Source organism: Camelina sativa, chromosome 9, assembly GCF_030686135.1.
Source record: "Camelina sativa cultivar CO46 ecotype springtype chromosome 9, ASM3068613v1".
Classification (NCBI taxonomy): Eukaryota; Viridiplantae; Streptophyta; class Magnoliopsida; order Brassicales; family Brassicaceae; genus Camelina; species Camelina sativa.
This window is the reverse complement of record NC_141888.1, coordinates 23,398,849-23,418,395: the sequence shown is the minus strand read 5'-3', so window position 1 is coordinate 23,418,395 and position 19,547 is coordinate 23,398,849. Positions and strand designations below refer to the sequence as shown.

Below are 19,547 nucleotides of genomic sequence, written 5' to 3'. Positions count from 1 at the left end.
AGTACGGCTTCCTAAACCACAACCCGAATTGCTTCTTCTTCTCCAATGGATAACCAAGAAGAAGAGGCTAAGCACCCTCCAAACAAACTTCCCGATCTAACCCTCTTCGAGCGAGCAAATTCTGAAGTTGCTCTTGCTGCCTCCCAAGCTAATTCCCATTTTGCCCCTGCTATGCATGATTCGGTCTCTTCAATGCTTTCGATGATGGAAAGTGACGAAGAATCTGAAGATGAAGATGAAGAAGAAGAAACCAATGAGAACTACTACGAGTATTTCGACAGCAATGGATATGGAGAAGATGAAGACGAAATCAATGAGTTTCTTGAGGACCAAGAAAGTAGCAACTCCAACCCTGAGGAGGATGATTTTTTGGAGGAAGAAGATGAGATTGATCCCGACCAGTTGTCTTACGAGGAACTGATTGCACTTGGAGACTTTATCGGAGTCGAAAAACGTGGGCTGACTCCTACCGAAATCTCCACGTGTTTGAACGCATCGACATACGTATTTTCAAATAACAAAAACGAGATTGATCGTTGTGTGGTTTGCCAAATGGAGTTTGAAGAAAGAGAATCTTTGGTCGTTCTCCGACCTTGTGACCATCCATACCACTCTGATTGTATAACCAAATGGCTTGAGACGAAGAAGATTTGTCCCATTTGTTGCTCTGAACCATCTGTCAGCTGAAATGTCGAAAGAAATAAAATTATCGATTTTTAATGTTTTTAAACGAAAATTAAAACCTTAAATGCCTATATTTCAAAATTTCCAAGTTCTAAATAGGTACCAACTTCTATTTTGGCAGAAAATTACAAAACCAAAAAACACCTTAAAGATATACCACCGTTGCACCTTAAGAAAAACCTTAATTGTATCTGTATCATATCCCCTATTACGAATTCGGAAATACATTTATCAAAGTAACATTTTTTCGGGTAAGATTTACATAATTAAACTATTACTATTTGAATATATATATATATATAAATTTGAAATTATTATTTGTAATATAATCATAATTAGAAATTAATATCTAAAAACAATTTTCTCGCCGTATACCGCAGGTAAAGATGTTGTACTTTAGAAACTAGCGAGTTACACGTCTAACAATCATACAAATTTGCGACTCTAGCAAATATTTAATAATTTATATTATAAACTTTCTGAATGCATTTTTCTTATACAATCTATATTCTATTATATAAAATTGATCATGATATTTCACTGAATCAACTAATTGAGGGGATCTATTGAATTTGATATTTAAGAAGAATTTAAGGTATTTTAAAATAATTTGTTATTCAATTGATGATTTTTAAAAGTATTTTGATTGTTATTGAACTTAAGATTTATGTAAAATCATTTTAAATAATTCACAATCTCTTGTTATTTAGTCCATAATTTGTAAAACTCCCAATCTATTATTATTCAAAATATCATGACTTCTTTTTTCAAACTACTTTGAATGATTTTAAGATTTTTTTTTAAACCTTTTTTGAATAAAAAATATGAGTGATATCTATATATAATAGCAAACCCACTTTTTTGTGTCAACTTTAATCTAATGGATGAGATTAGTTATATTATTTAATCTAATGGTTTAAAATTATTTATGATCCATAACAGTTGCAAGTTTTTTTCTTTCAAATAATCGTGTCTTTTCGTCGTACCCTCATCTTTCATAAATCGCACATATTGATTTTTACATCTCTCTATCGTACCCCCATCTTTCAAAAATTGTACCTATTAATTTTTGCACCTTTTTGTTTAACACCTCTATGTTTTACACCTTTATATTTCACACCCCTTTGTTTATTATATATAAACATTTATGGAATACAAAAACAAGTTTTGAATTTATTGTTTTCTGAGTATTTTTTAAACTTACAAGTTAATAAATAAAATCAGAGAATTGTTTTATTGGACTTTTTTTTAATTAACCTGCATCAATTTTCAATTCAAAGTATTTTATATTTGCATATAGATAGATTTATGAATCTATATATAATAGCAAACCCATTTTTTTGTCAACTTTAATCCAACGGATGAGATTAGTTCTATTATTCCATCTAATGGTTAAAATTATTACGATCCCAACAGTTGCAAGTTTTTTTTCTTCAAATAATCATGTCTCTTCGTCGTACCCCCATCTTTCATAAATCGAACCTATTAATTTTTGCATCTCTTCATCTTACCCCCCATCTTTCAAAAATCACACCTATTAATCTTTGTACATTTTTGTTTCACACCTCTATGTTTTACACTTTTATATTTTACACCTCTTTGTTTATTATATAAACATTTATGGACAACAAAAACAAGTTTTGAAATTATTGTTTTCTGAGTATTTTTTAAACTTACAAGTTAATAAATAAAATCAAAAAATTGTTTTATTGTAGTGTTTTTTAATAAACCTGCATCAATCTTCAATTCAAGATATTTTTATATATGTGTTGTGTTGTAACATATATAAATAGATTTATGAAACTCACCGAACTAATGACAAAAGCTTACGAATGAACCTGTCAGTGTCTACTTATGAACTTGTTAGTGTCCATTTGGTTAAATACGAATAAGTTAATTTCTTCTCTGTTAGATTATTATTATTATACATGTGGTCATATAGTTCGGAAAGAGTATAGCATTAATGATCTATAAAGACATAAACTTTCACGCATACAAAGTTTATTTTATTCTTTTTTGTATTGTTCTATTTCTAATAAACCCATTTTTGGGGGTCAATTTTAATCTAACGGATGAGATTATTTCTGTTATCTCATCTAAAGGTTTAGAATTTTTAATGATCCCAACAGTTGAAAGTCTTTTTCTTCCAATAATCGTGTTTCTTCGTCGTATCCCCATCTTTCAAAAATCGCACATATTAATTTTTACACCTTTTTGTTTCACATCTTGATGTTTTACAACTGTGTATTTTACACCACTTTGTCTATTATATATAGTTTTTTTATGGACTATTAAAACAAGTTTCTATTTTATTGTTTTCTGAATATTATTTTAATTTTAAACTTACGATTAATAATTTTAAACTTACGATTTATTGGAGTGTTTTTTAAAAAAATTTTATATATAGTAGCAAAACCACTTTTAAGAGTCAATTTAAATCTAACGGATGAGATTGTTTTTATTGTCTCATGTAACGGTTTAGATTTGTTAATGATCTCAAAAGTTGCAATGTTTTGATCCAACAGTTGTGTTTCTTCGTCGTACCCCTATCTTTCAATGTTTGCACTTGTTAGTTTTCGCACCTTTTTTATTCACACCTTTTTATTTTTTTATATATACAGATTTTTATGGAATTTGAAAAAGTTTTTATTTTTTGAGTTTTTTTTCACATCTCCAAGTTTTAATAATTATGAGTATTATTTTCTTTCAATTTATTAATCAACATTGATTCACTCATCTTCGTTAAAATTTGGATTGTTTTATTTATTAATTTCATCATTTAACTTTTGTTTGGTGTCGTTTTCCATTTATACCGCATCAATCATCTCTTCCAAGAATTAATCTAGGTAATTGATTGTGATTTCTAATTTTTCATAGATTTATATGTTTATTTATTATAGCAAATTCACTTTTAAGGGTCAATTTAAATTTAACGGATGAGATTATTTTTATTATCTCATCTAACTGTTTAGATTTGTTAATAATCTCAAAAGTTACAATGTTTTGATCCAACAATTGTGTTTCTTCGTCGTACTCTCAGCTTTCAATTTGTTTGTTTTGCACATTTTTGTTTCACACATCTTTATTTATATATATATATATATAGATTTTTATGGACTTTGAAAAGAGTTTTTGTTCTTTGATAACACCTTCAAATTTAAAAATTCTAAGTATTATTTTTTCAATTTATTAAGCAACATTGATTCGCTCATCTTTATTAAAATTTGGATTGTTTTATTTATTGATTCATTCATCTAACTTTTCTTTGGTGTCATTTTCCATCTAATACCCACATCTATCATATCTTCCAAGTATTAATTTAGATAATTGATTGTGATTTCTAATTCTTCATGATTTATCTTTTTAGTCAATTTGGTTGGTTGCAGGCTTGCATCTATTAGCTCTTTCTCCCTGCTTTTTTTTTATTATTTTTTGTAAATTTCGACAGAATATGATTTAAATTTTATTTTATGTGAATATCTTTCAAAATTGATTATCTGAGTATGATTCAGCAAACCTTGATTCATATATCTTTAACATTATTCTTTTATTGTTATTGAATTGATTTTTATATATACAACAAAAAAAATTATTTAATTAATTTGATTGATTCATCTTAGTGATTATTTCTAACTTTTATACTATACAGTTAAAAAATTATCATAAAATTTTCATTCGAAATGTGAAATTAACAATGTTAGTCATTTTAAGTTTTCACATTCCCGTGCGGCATCACACGGGCCGACATCCTAATATATATAAAATCACACCTTTAAAAGGTGGAATTTTGAAAGATTAAAAAAAAAAAAAAAAGTGTTCAAACAATAGCATCTCCACAGGTCTCGTCCCTTATCAACCACCCCAACCACCAGGCACCAACAGTAGCACCAGGAGCCCATCGAGACCCAGAACGTGGACCACAAAGACCTACACGTACTTTAGCTGGCAATATAATGGAGCAACAAGCTCATAAGTTGGTTGCTTGTTTCTTAGATGCAGAGGAACACAAGTAAGTCGAGACGGATGAGACCCAGAACCAACGTTCTCTTTGTCAACCACATCTGCCCATGATGCACAAATTAATAATCAAAACGTAAAACGCACTAAAACCAAAAAAAAACTAGCTTGCAAATCCCTAGAAAACGAAACCTTTAACTCTTACAATCTTCAATAGAACACGGAATCCTTGGAAAAAAACCACAAATAATCCGCAGCAAGGAACAGCTTCAAAGAATGAAAGCACCTGTACAAAAAAACCTCATAAACGAATCCACCGAATAAACAACAACACAAGAACGAATTGAAAGTCCAGCCATGGGAGAAAAGCATATTATCAAACGATGAAAAGAAAACAAAGTTCAAAGAGAAGCAGATAACCCTAGCTTACAACTCGAATTCAATATTGTACTCTCACGTCGGATTTCCTTTACTGTGTTATAAAATATGATATATCATGGTTTTAAAGGTTTTTTTGCGATGATATATGTCTTATTTATAGAGTCTACTTATTGAGTTTTTTTAGAGTTATTTCAGGTTCAGATGCGATTTGAGATCAATTGGAGCATTTTGGAGCAAAACAGGAGTGTTGTCGGTCAACACCTAACACAGTACAGATTTCTATACAAGTTTTCAAGAATTACAAAATTTACCCTAGAAGTTTCAGCTATTTACAATTAAGTTCCAAATCGTATTTTTAGACTATTTATATGATTTTAAGGTCATTGTTTAGACCTAAGCTTTATTTGGAAGAGAGAGATTTGTAGAGATCTTGGAGAGAAGAATCAGAAACTCTTTTAGAGAAGATTCAAAACTCTTTTACTCATTCTATTAATTTCTATATACAATCTATTTTATTCATAATGTTTGTTTCATTTACCATGTTTGAGTAGATTCTCGGTTAGTTTTAGGGTTTTCAAAGGAATTCATGAATTGTTAAGTTATCAGATTGTTAGGATAATATCTATAGAGTTCTTCATCTGGATTGTGCTTATTGATTATTCTAGAGTGGCGAGAGCAACCTAGAATCTGATCTTAGGTTAATTAGGTAGACACATGAGAGTGTTATTGATTTACTGAAATAATCTTAGATGAGCAAATAAAAATACTTATTCACAAAGAGATTTGGTTTAGAGATTTTTTGAACTTATCAAAGAATTTAATTAATGTTGGTTTCATCTTTAGGATTTGTAAAGAGATTTAGAATCCTAGTTTTTAGATTTAGATAATTTTTGCAGCGAGAGCTGGTTAATTTTACCATTGTGATTTGAGTTTTATAACTTGTTTTTAATTAATCATGACATTATATTTAATATGCAATTCTGAATTATCTAAGAAATTCCCTAAGCCTCTCTCTCTTTCTATAGAATACACTCTTGTTTTAAGGATTTTTAGCACTCACACCCACTTTGAAGTAAACATCCTTCACAAAAACCCACTTTCCCAACTCTCTATACTTTCCTAAGTTTGTTGCTTATGTGTCTATGTTTCTTTTACAATTTTGTCCTCAGAAGAATTTTGATGGAGGATAGATTTTTTCGAATTGATGTTTTTCTTTCTCACTCCCTCACCTCTTTTTTTTTTTTGGACAAAGGCTCTCTCCCTCTCCTCTTTCTCTTTTTCTCTTCCTTTTCTTTTACTGTATTAGTTATTATCAAAATTATATATTTATTTTTATACAGTAAGTTATGATTTGTTTTTTCTACATTTTAAGATCTATATTGATATATCTTTAGATGAACTATTGTACATTATGGTACAATGACAACATCAAATCCATATATCTACGGTTATGTGGATACCAATCAATTCAGGTGTCTATGACAATGTGTCATATGGAAACATATTATCGAAGTAATACCCATCAATTCAGAATAGAAGTAATACCCATCAATTCAGGTGTTCATGACAACATGTCCATATGGAAACATATTATTGATCGGGGTTATAGTGCAATTTGTGGATACAATATTTGTCCACATGGATAACTATTTGTGGATACAATATTTGTCAAACTTATCTGAATGGAAAACTATTTGTGGATACAATATAAGTAATGGATAACACTCACACAACAAAACTCAAACTTTTTCCCAGATTGAACTTAAACTAATTTAATATTAAAAAGCTCACAAGACCACAATTAATCCGTAAAATCACAATACAATAAAAAAAATCCCAGATCGAATTTCATATAATCTAAAGTGATAAAGAAAGAGATCTAAAGATTTCACCTTCTCTGGTTTCCACCATTGTTGAAATGGTTTTTGAAAACTTTAGAAAAGGAATGGGAGAGAGAAAGAGAGAGAAACAGAAACAAGCTTTTCTTTTTCAATGGATGAAACAAAAGCAAAACAAGGAAGAAGAAGATGTATTGTTTGGTTGAATAATTGGGAGGATGGTGAATTGAATTATTTTTGTTGGTTGATAAATTGGAAGAATCATAGTTGAGGAAGAAGAAGATGTATTGTTTTCTCTCTCTATAATTAGAATCGAGATAGGTAAGTTAATTGGAAGAGAGTTGGTTTGTTTAGTTTGAGGGGTAAGTGGTGATTTTACAAAAGGAAAATATGGTGATAGTAGAAAGTGGATGTGTGTGTTAATAGTTTAGGGGAAAGTGGGTGTAAGTGCAAAATTCCCTTGTTTTAATTGCTTTTCTTGTTTTTTTTTATTTTAATACAATTTATTTTGTTTAGCTTAGTTGGATACTTAGGGGGGTGTATTGAAAGAATGATTTTGGAGGATTTTATGGGATTTAGTAAATTTAGAATTTTGATAGATTTTAGGGAAGTTTATATGATTTATGGTAAAATTCTTTCAAATTCTACCTAAAACCATGAGATTTGGATTTCTGTATTTTTAACTAAACAAATCCTCTCAAATCCCCCAGAATCTCTAAAACTTATTAAAATCCAAAGGGAAAACGATCTGTGTCCCCCCAGGAACTTTCATATAGCACCACATCCACCCAGTTTTTAAACTTCGATCTCTGTCCACTACAAGAAAAATGAACATTTATAGCATTACATTATAGCACGATTTACTGTAATGCTATTGTAGATGAGTTAGTAATTTTGTTATTATAGCATAGCGTTTTTCAAACGCTGTGGAAAAAATTTTACTAACCGGGAAACTAAAGTCACTTAGTCCACCAAACACTTAGCCAATATTTCACAAATTTTAGACTTTACTCTTTTTTCCCCAAAAAAACAATCACTTTCACGACAAAACCTAAAAAAAACTCTCTCGAAGCTTTCGTGAGACCCACCAAATCAAACCCACAAATCGCTCTCTCAGACCCTCAAATCGCTCTCTCAGTCTTTCAAATTGCTTCACCAATCACGAATTGAACTCGCCGGAATCACCCTTGAAAGTACCGGCGACAACCAAGCTTTTAGCCGTCGACCCTATTTTCGCATATCCCGGATTTGAGCTTGAATCGAAGGCATGTCTTGCTTCCTCTTACTCTTTCTTTCTTTCTTTTACTATGGGTTCTTTTCTTTGATTGTAAACAACGATTCTATGTGATTTCATAGTTTTCCTCTTTTATTTGCATCCATATGTTTCGATTGAAGCTCAAATATGTTTATTTGTTTCGATTTCTTCTAGAAATTGGATAAATTGACAGTTGTTTTGGACATGCAATCCGATTTAAGAACATTAGTTTAAGATCTGAGTTTTAGTTATTCTATCCGAGTAAAGCTTCTCCATCATTTTTACATTTAGGTTGTGTATCTAATTTAAGAACATGTTTTGACAATTATTTGTTTACCGTGATTGTTTCAAATCTGTTTATTTGTTTGATTTCCTCAAAAATCCTATACTCTTTCTATACTTATTTGTTTGATTTATTCATCATATAGTAATTCAAATATTCTTTTTTTGCAAGTCTTGCTGATTTTAATATTGGATAGCTGAAACAACTCTACTATTTTGCTGAAATCATACGACAGGTTGGTACAATTTCTTACCTTGTTATGTTGTGTGTTTGATTTCTGTTTCATTTATAACATTACTGTGAATGTGTTTGTCTTGTTTTTGTGGTTTATTTATGATAGTTTGTGTCTGAATGGTCTTTTGTACAAAGTGTTGATGAAAGTAACTATTGGTGTAGTGTTGTTTTGGTTTTTGTTTTATTCGGTGTGATAGTTTTAAAAAATGTTTGATATGTGTTTGACATAGTGTACTTATCTGGTATATCTTTTTGAATTGTTGTCTACATTGATATATGCGATTAGTTTTATACTAGAGTTATTTTGTTATAAGATTTTTTCAATAACTCTGTTATGATATGATATTAAGGATATATACTAAAGATATTAATGATACTAAAGGTTTGAATTAAGCTTAGAACATATAATGCTGGACAAAGATTGGGTGCATCTTTCCATGTATTAAATATAATTATATTTATAGATGTTAAAGTTTTCAAAAGGTGTTTGTGGATTTTTTTATTTATTTATTTTTTCTCTTCATTCTTAAATGAAGAGCTGATCCTGCTTATGTGAGAGGGGCTTCAAATTTTGTAAGAGATGTGGCTGCTTCTTTGGGAGATGTTGATTTGATTATATGTCCTTGCATTGACTGTCGTAATATAGATCGGCACTCAAAAAGTGTTGTAGTTGATCACCTTGTTATAAGGGGAATGGATGAGGCATATAAGCTACAGTCTGTATGGTATCATCATGAAGAATTAAATTCAGCGGTTGAAGGTGACAGTGACAGCAGATTCAGCAAGTGGAATGATGAGATTTTTAGGTTATATGAAGCAGCTGATGAATTTATGGCTGATGAGTATGGTAATATGGCTGACTTAGGTGATAGTGGAGAGGGTGAAGAGAAGAAAGAAGATGATTTTCTTGCAAAACTTGCAGATGCTGAAACACCCTTGTATCCAAGTTGTGTCAACCATAGTAAGCTCTCGGCTATAGTAACACTATTCAGAATCAAGTCACAGAATGGTTGGTCTGATAAGAGCTTCAATGACCTGCTAGAAACATTGTCGAAGATGTTACCAAAGGATAATGTGCTACACACATCACTCTACGAGGTGAAGAAATTTCTGAAATCATTTGACATGGGTTACCAGAAGATTCATGCATGCGTCAATGACTGTTGTCTGTTGGGCATATGATTGCCTGGCCAGCCAACAAGTGTGTTAATCTAGAACAGGAGCTGCAGCAAGATGATATTGCAACACTGGTAAAGGTTTTCTTTACTTTGTCATGACTTGATTAGTATCAGTTAACATAGTTAGGTTATTGACACAATGTGTTTGACAGGGTACAAAGAAAGATTCATTGAACAAATGCAAACTACTCGATTTGTCGAATGATGATGTAGTCGTTGCTGAAGGACGTGTTCATTCAGAAGATCCAAAGGCATTGGTGAATGGAGTTCCAATCAGACCAAAGGCTGTTAAAGTATTTGTTGATGAGGTGCATCAGTCCGAGACATTTATATGGAGGGCTACGATGGAAGTGACATACCTTGAGGACTGTTTACTATCTTTTGTTGCATGGCCTTATTGCAAAATTGTATTTGAAAACACCAACACAGATGGAGCATGTCAGAAATCTACAGAAACAGGTGAGAAGTCCCATATTGATACAACTACAGCAACATGTTCAAAATCTGCAGCAACAAAGACGAAGTCTACAGCATCATGTCAAAAATCTGCAGCAACATCAAAGGAGAAATCATCTGCAGCAGATCCTAAATCAGGAGAGAAGTCTCTAACAAAAGGATCAAAATCTCCTGCAACTGAAATTGATTTGACTTCACAGTCCCCTCTTCGGAGATCTCCGGTAAATAACAATACATGTTTTGAATTTATTATAGTTAGTATTCTCTCTTTATTAAATGGTTTATATTGTAAACATGTCAGAGGAAAAACATAGGTGGAGGTATGAAGGAAAATCAGAAGTGTAAGCTGATGGATATTAGCGGAAAGAAGCGGATTGTTGCTGAGGGACGTGTTCATAAAACTGACCCGGAGCATAAGGTCCACTCTGTTACATTGGGTCCTAATGCTGCTAGTGTTTGGATTGAAAAAGTGAAGGTAGATGATGCAGCAGTCTGGAAGACATCAGATGAGATCGAGTTTATGAGAGATGCACTTGGTTCACCTATCGCTTGGCCAATTGATAAATTGGTTGTCTATTGACGGGTAGAAACTAAGGTAAGTGTTAGACATTGATGATTGTGAGTTGAGTATACATGTTATGCAGATGTTATTACAAAACTAATGATGAAAGAAATTTTCTTTGCAGGGAGTGAAGCAACTTTGGTCCAGCTAGTCTAACTAGCTACTTTTGTTTAGTTTAAGAATATGTTAAAGAACTATGTGTTTTGGATTCAGACTTATGTTTTATGCTATATTGGTTTCAGACTTATGTTGCTTCTTTTGGATTCAGACATGTTAATTTTATGGTTTCAGACTTATGTTATATGGTATTTTGGATTCAGACTTGTGTATTAATTATATTATGCAAATTATAATAATAGATAGCTATATTAAAATACATATGACAGCAAAAAAAAAACGTTATCTTTATATATTATAGCGCTAAAAATTAGCTCTCAAAACCTATATTACAGCATATGTGTAGCTATTAATAAATTAAGTATGGCAAAACTCATAAGCTATCGTATCAACATATATTATAGCACTACAAAATACTTGTTAAATAATAAAATTGAGAAAAAAAAAATGAGATGATAAGATATATCACAGCATAAAATCTTTGTCATTATATGGAGATCTTTCGTAGCACCTAGTAAGAGCTATTAAAAAAACATTACCCAAAAATATATTGCTATAGTATAATAATTAACAGCGTACAGAAAACGTTATGTTATCTAATATATCATTGCATTAGAAATGTGCTATGGTAGGGGTAACCTCTACCACAGCTCCGGATGACACAGCAGTTAGTAAAACGTTATTAATAACATATTATAGCGAAAATCCCGTGCTATAAATGTTCATTTTTCTTGTAGTGGTCCCCCCAATTTGTAAGTTTCAGTCTAGTATCCCCCTAATTGTAAATTTCGAAACTTCTGTCCACACATTATGCTAAAATCGTGGTTTATCATTGGTTTACGCGTTTGATGACATAAAACCAATGCGAAACCAACAACCGAATACAATAAACCAAATTGTGACCCGATTAGAGTTATTCACAACCCGAAATAAATACTCAGTGTGAAGAATCCCTAAATTAAAAAATTTAGAACCCTAGTTTTAATTTTGCTCTCTTCATCGATATTTTTTATTTATATTTTCAACAGCTGAGCTTGGATATGAGCAATTCATCTGGAGCTACGAGTGCAACATCCAATGTCCAACAGAGAAGAAGAGTTGTGGGTGTACCGAAGACATGTTGGTGTGGAGCTAGTATCGTGGCGTTGATTTCAAAGTCCGCTGCCAATCCATACCGCCGTTACTATCGGTGTGGTTATGCTGCATCACTTAAGGTAATGTGTTTGAATTTTGGATTTTTTTTGAAAAATTTCACTCTAATTCTCTGTGCTTTGTAGCTCATTGATGATAACCACAATTTCAAGTGGGTTGACGAAGCATTGTTGGATGAGATTGAGAGATTGGCTGTCAGAACGACTGTACTTGAACAAACAGTGTCCCAGATTACAATAGAGACTATAGATCACCAAAAGATTGTTTTTGAGAGGATGCAAATGAAGCTAGAGAAAGAGATTTTTGAGAGGGTAGAAGAAGAACTGTTGGAAACCAAATCAAGTCTGAAGAAAATAATGATTGTTGTAATTGTAGGTTGTATGATTATGATTGGTTTGAGTAAAATGATAGTTTGATTGGCTTGTAGTTGTTGGTTTTGTTATGTATTGGCTTGTAGTTGTTTGGTTTGTTATGTATCGTGTTGTTGTTGGTAGTGTTATGTTCTTGTTGTGTCCTCTTTTATGTCTAATGAGAAACCAAATTGATATGTTTCTTGTCATCTTGTCACTTGAACTGTCCAGATACTCATCATGAACGATCGATGGTTCGTCTACAAACTCCAGTACAGCTTTCTCGATGTCAAAGGCGTCTCGCTCTCTTGGATCTTCATCGTCGGGTTCATCGTCTTGGATCGGACCTTCTCCTCCTTCCTCTGGCGGAACAGACCCAGTAGCAGTAGCAGTAGCCTCGTCATGAACGATTATCGCATTCGTCTCCAGCTCATTCGAATCCATGGAAATTGAGATCTTTTCGTTTCTAGGGTTCTTCGATTTGGGGATTTTTATGTTTTGGGGATTTTAGGATAAATGGGTATTGTTTAACGGGTTGAACCAGGTCAATTTGGGTCGATTTCTGGGTTAATCTAGTTTAATTTTGTTGGCACACGGTTAATGTATTTTCCGGAACAGTAAACCAATGATAAACCACGATTTTAGCATAATGTGTGGACAGAAGTTTCAAACTTTACAATTAGGGGGATACTGGACTGAAACTTACAATTTGGGGGGACAGAGATCGAAGTTTAAAAACTGGGTGGATGTGGTGCTATATGAAAGTTCCTGGGGGGACACAGATCGTTTTTCCAAATCCAAATCCACAAACTGTTTTGAATAATAGTGGATTTTAAAGTAGATTTTTAAATCATCAGTTCAATAACAGTGGATTTCAGGAGATTTTTAAAAATTCATGATTGAATAACATAAGATTTGTAACTTTTACACAAATCACTTTAACTGTCAAGTTGAATACATCCCCCTTAATTAATCTATTATGTCAACTTGAGTCATTGTGGAATTTGACCAATATGTACTACAATGATCTCTTAATTCGAGTGAGTAGTTCTAGGATAAATTTAAACATATCAAAACACTTTAAAATCATCCAAAAGTTTTTTATCAACAAAATCTCACAGAATCATATTTTATTTCTTTTTAATAAAAAAATCTAACAAATAATCAAATCTTTTAAAAGTTCACTCAAATCTCTCAAAACTCTCAAAATTCTAATATATTTAAGTCCAATCAAATCTTCTAAAATATCAAATTTAATACTCCCTCTTAAGTATGATCCAAACAATTTGAACCTAATTAAAACTTTAAAAAAAACTTATCTAAATGAACACAAATTTTTAAATCAACTGAATGAACACAGTTTTTTTTTTAACTCAATTTTTAACTAAAGTTTGTTTGATACAAAATTCTTAACTCCGTTAATGAACACATATTTTTATGAGAAAATTACTCAAACAACACATAAAAGTTGTGCATTTACTCAAATAACACATCCAACCAAACTTTTACTCAAATAACACATATAAGTTGGAAAAAGACTATAGAGCATTTTGTTTTTTCGTTATTTACTATCATGCCATTACAATTGAAAAATAAATAAATAACAAATAAAAGGTAAAAAATCAGTTTTTTCTTGCTTTGTCTACGGTGGATCTTCGTTCCATTAACATTGATGGCCAGCTATTTTTCCGACATCGGTGGTTGGCTTTGTCTTGTTTTCATCTCCGATGGATCTTTGTGCAAATTTATTTTGTTTAAATTTAAAGATCTGAAATTTAGAGGGCTTTTGTTTCTACTATTGTCTCCTCCACTCGAACTAACTTTCAGATCTAGGCAAGATCTGGTAAGTTCTTGGATCCGGATCTGTGTTGTTTTGTTAGATTATATTGGCCCAAGATTCCGTAGAAAATGTTGTTAAACCTCTACAAAAGATTCACCATTTTACCGACTTAAAAATGTTTTGATCTCGGATTTAATTGGCAAAAAAAAAGTTGGAAACAGTTGTGGATTCATGAGTTTAAATCTTTCTTGCCGGAAGTGGGGATAGTAATTGACGTCAACAAAGATCCAAAGCCATGAATCTGCTTTGATATGTAATTGACATTAAAAAAGATCTAAAATGTTATTTTTTAATAATCTGCTTTGATGTGTACCATCTGGTTTGAACTGGTTTTGGAGGATAGTGACGGCGGTGAGGAGGCAGAGGTTAGTCGCTACGACCAAGTCAAAATTCGCTATAAAAATCAATGTTTGGCAACCGCTAAGCTTCGAACCATAGTCATGATACACATTTAAAAGACTTTAAGAACTGCACTACGTTGTCTTTAAGTATTATTATCAATTAAAATAGTATATAAACCAATAAAAAAAACACAGCATATTCCAAAATGCTTTATTTTGACCTAAAACATCAATAGTATAAATCTGTCATAAATTAAATAACTCTATCACATCTATATGCTTAACTCTACTTAACTTTTGTTATTTCAGTAACAAATATGTCTACCACTACATTAACTTATAACTCTATCGCTTTCAGTTATGTCTATCAATATGGACATATCTACCATCGCGTATAACTATATCTGTCATATAAATCTATCTCCGTCTATATATCTACCATAAAGAGTACATAAATCTGTCAAACAAATCTGCCACCCGACAAAAACATAATATATCTGTCACCATTATACTAATATCTCTATCAAAAAATATTAATTCTATCATCATTATAATAAATCTACCCAATATATCTACCGCTAACCATAACTCCGTCAAGTAAATTTATCTCTGCCATCACTATTCTATCTCTACCAATTTAATCTACTTAATTATCAAACTCTATCCAATAAGTCTGCCAAAATTTATATAACTCTATTGAAAATTATATGTCTATCGTCATTTCGATTATTTGAGCGGGAATTTTTCCCCCCAAAAACTTCGAACAGTTGTGTGAGAAGCATATACATGGCATGACTTTTTAATGGCATACTTGTTATTTTTTTTTTCCTCACACACCTTTCAAAGGGTTCAGTTGTCATTTAAAATTTTGATAAATAAAATGACATTCTAGTCTTTTTTTAGCTTTTCTAAGCCATTCTAGTAAAGTTCCCTATTTTTATACTTTGAAAAATAAGAGGTTAACCCATTGAAGCCATATATAATAAGTCACATGATTTGTAGTTTCTATCTCCCATTTGTCATCTGGCCATCTTCAATGTGGAGGATCTCTACTACTTAGACTCATGCGTACATATATTAGTATATATATTTTTGTTAAATGTTTGTATAATAACCGTCTCGTTTACTTTACAGCCACCATGGCAAAATTAGAAAGAGTCCAGGAAAGAGAAAAATAGGAACCGAGCAAATACTGAATAGGTCGTGCTTAGATAGAGAAAATGGGTTAGTGGTAGAGCATTATACTTATACACATCGAGTGGCTTACTAATATTAGCTAGCAGTATTGATATTAAATGTTAACAACTTTCGTTAAAAGTTTGAATTGGTTTTAAATTCACAAAACATGCTTATATAAAAAATAGCTAAGATAAGAGCACTACTCAATTATACACACACAGACACAAACATGACAAGCAGAGACAATTCATGTCCCTTTGTCGTTGAGAGATTAGAAGTGGTTCTTGTGAAACCCTCAAAGCCAACACCTGATGTCAATTTGTCTCTCTCTACCATTGACAATGATCCTAACAACGAACTCATCCTCGAAATCATATGCGTCTTCTCCCCAAACTCCTACGTCCAAGATCACGCCGACCACCATCCGGCTTCTTTACTTCAACTTGCCCTCTCTAATACCCTTGTCTATTACTACCCTCTCGCAGGCAAACTTCACCGGCGGACCAACGACCAGAGACTCCAATTAAACTGTAAAGCGGGCGATGGAGTCCCCTTTATAAAGGCAACAGCCTTGTGCACTCTCTCTTCTCTCAGTTACTTGGAGAGTGCTAATCACTTGGACGGAGCCTACCACCAACTTGTACCTTCACACGATACTTTGAATGGTTGTAATTCTGGGTACAATCCTCTGGCTCTACAGGTCACTAAGTTCGCATGTGGAGGAATGACTATTGGAATGACTTATTCTCACACCGTTTGTGATGGTGTTGGAATGACTCAGTTTTCACAAGCCCTACTTGAGCTGGCCTCCGGGAAAATCCAACCCACGGTCATCCCCGTGTGGGACAGAGACAGGCTCACGTCTAGCCAAATTAGTGGTATGTAAGAAATTAACACAACCATCTCGCTTTATGCTTTCAGACGTTAAGCTTCATAGATCTTTTCCATTTGGTAACAAATTAAAGTGGGCGAGTAATATAGTAGGATTTTATATATCCGATGACAAAACAATTATTATTATTCTTAAGATTATTATATAAAAAAAAATTATATAGTTAAAATTTAATCAACTTAATTTAATATATCTAATATTTTTATTAACGGTATTAACAAAATAGTGATGATGATTATACGTTGTGTAATACCAGTTTAATAATATTCAAAATTCATATTAATATCGATCCAAATTCATTTCACTATATAACCATGTCTCGTGATATTAATTTTATAGTGTAAATGTTTAGAATCTTAAATATATTATATCTAATATAATTAAACGGTTGGACTAAAAGTCCAAATTAAATTATGTATAAATTTTTAAATTTAAATGCTTATTAAATTAATTTTTCTGCTCATTCAGATTTACATTTATTTTGATCTCTTTTTTTTTTTTGTTTTTTTTTTTAAATCTTCTTTGTACATAATGTTTCTTGGTTGCTAGAGTTGCCCGTTAATTGCAAAGGTTGTTTGAGTACATATATATAAGTATTTTCATATTCCATGTTTACCCTTAACGAGCTTCTTAAATTATTTTTTAAATCAAGGAAATTTTTATGTAATATCTTACTAAACAGATGTTTTTCTCTACGTGTACTTAGCCTAAAAAAAATTAGTATATATATATATACTTATAGCGTTTCTAGAAATTTTATAGTTATATTACTGAGTCAATATATTTCACATATATATTTTTAAAATTTCAAGAAAAACTATTACAAAATATGAAAAATCAATAAATCTGTTACAAACATTGCTAGATATTTTTTTCTATGTTTTGGATCGTTTTCTTATATATCTCTATTTGATTTTAGTCTGGTCCAAAATTTTGATTAATTAGATCATTAATCTATTATACATATCCATGTGAAAATTTTAACAGGGGTGAATTTAGGCAATATCGGCAGCGACGACAAAAATCCAAAACTCGTTTATTTGGAGAAAGCTTCTTCATCCGATACACCAACCGAAGACATGGTCCGTGAAACTCTGAACATTACATCCGAAGACATCACTAAATTCAAGAACATAATCATGGAAGCTGAGAACGACCTTACCAATAAGAAGATTAAGAAGAACATGGTGATCACGACGGTGGAGGTTCTTGCGGCTTACGTTTGGAGAGCAAGATGTCGAGCCATGAAACTAAATCCCGACAAGACTACGGTTTTGATGATATCTGTCGGTATCCGCAACACTATGGATCCACCATTACCTAAAGGCTACTACGGAAATGCTTTCGTCATTGCCTTCGTGGCATTGACAGCGAAAGAGCTGAGCGAAACGCCGATGTCTCGCCTTGTGAAGCTCATAAAAGATGCGAAGAGAGAAGCGGTCGAGAATTGTTACTTGTGGGAGCAACTTAGAGAGATGGAGAATACGATGAAGCTGAAGTTGGCATCCAAGGAGATTTGCGGAGGAGAAATCATGATGATGACTGATTGGCGTCATCTCGGGATGCATCAAGACGTTTGGGGAAGTTTAGTGAACATTATACCTTTGGTACCGATGACACTAGCCTTTCTATGTATTTTGTTGCCGTCATCTAAAGCGGTTCCAGGGAAGAGTGGTGGTGTTCAAATGCTTATAACACTTCCTAGGGACGCGATGGCAAAGTTCAAGGAAGAGATGGATGCGCTCCACCCATAAAATAAAACGATGTTAGTCATGATTTCAAGCTCCAATAAAAATATGATTCTAGAACTGTTTGTGTTTATGAATTTGTTTTGTAACCATTGACTCTTTAATTTGTGTTATAAAGAGATTGGAAATTTTCATTTATTTCTTTTTTTTTGCTTTTTTTTAATAATATTAAAATGAATAAATTACAAATAAAATTCAAATTAATTATTTTACAATATGTAAATATGTGGCAGGTTTGAAGATGTCTTTCCTGGTCTATCTCCAGACTTGGCCAGAGAGTCAAATATGCGTTTTCGCGCAGTAAGGCACTTTAGACTTTGATTTCCGCTAAATCTTCAAGAGAAAATGTCTTTGCCTCAGCTTCTTTTTAATTTATTTTCATGGCTATATGTAATTTTTTTAAAAATAAAAATATAAATTATCAAAACTTAAGTTTTATTAATTTTTTTTTAAAATATGTGGTATTTAGTCGCAGCGACAGGCAAACGAACAATTTAGCGACAATTTCTACTTTCTAGTGATAGTCGCTACAGTTGCTAAGACAAACGAACAACATATGTTGTCGCTGAAATCTGTCGCTGGTCGCTGTCGCTGGATGCAGCGACAAGAATGCGAACATGACCTGACTCTTTAATTTGTGTTATAAAGAGATTGAAAATTTTCATTTATTTTTTTTTTGTTTTACTTTTTTTTTTATCAATTATTTGCTTCTTTTTCTTTGTGTACATTTTAATTTTTCAAGTGATTTTTTGTTGTGGTCACCCAATAAATTTTAGTCTTAAGATCTATAATTTTTGGACTTGAGACCTCCCATTCATTAAACCACTTGAATCTCTGACATTCAATTGTGCATATTTTAGTTGTTTGAAAATGACTAATTGTGTGATTACAAATATTGTGTTCTATATAAATTTGTCTAAACTTTATTGGATAAAATAAATATGACAGAAAATCATACATTTAAATCAATAACAATAACATAATATTTAATAACTGATTAAAAAAATTTCTTAGCTACCAAAATATTATTTGTAAAATTATATAGTCAACAGCACAAAAAACACTATACTGTATGTATATATTTTTTAAAAGTATAATCT

General features: G+C 31.8%; 3 protein-coding genes across 3 annotated transcripts; all 3 read left to right on the top strand.

Annotated features, from left to right (window-relative positions):
- The first annotated feature begins 9 nt into the window (after positions 1–9).
- Positions 10–730, top strand: LOC104711185 (uncharacterized). Its single transcript, XM_010427867.2, has one exon. It carries the CDS (start codon positions 46–48, stop codon positions 685–687), a length of 642 nt encoding a protein of 213 aa, XP_010426169.2. The 5' UTR covers positions 10–45; the 3' UTR covers positions 688–730.
- Positions 731–11,985: 11,255 nt separating this feature from the next.
- Positions 11,986–12,513, top strand: LOC147938602 (uncharacterized protein At4g04775-like). Its single transcript, XM_087465688.1, has 2 exons — positions 11,986–12,159; positions 12,223–12,513. The coding sequence occupies exons 1-2, from the start codon at positions 11,986–11,988 to the stop codon at positions 12,511–12,513; spliced, it is 465 nt and encodes a 154-aa protein (XP_087321814.1).
- Positions 12,514–16,031: 3,518 nt separating this feature from the next.
- On the top strand, positions 16,032–18,579 carry LOC104711184 (spermidine sinapoyl-CoA acyltransferase-like). The gene is made up of 2 exons (XM_087463963.1): positions 16,032–16,685; positions 17,687–18,579. Exons 1-2 carry the CDS (start codon positions 16,037–16,039, stop codon positions 18,451–18,453), a joined length of 1,416 nt encoding a protein of 471 aa, XP_087320089.1. The 5' UTR covers positions 16,032–16,036; the 3' UTR covers positions 18,454–18,579.
- Positions 18,580–19,547: the final 968 nt, after the last annotated feature.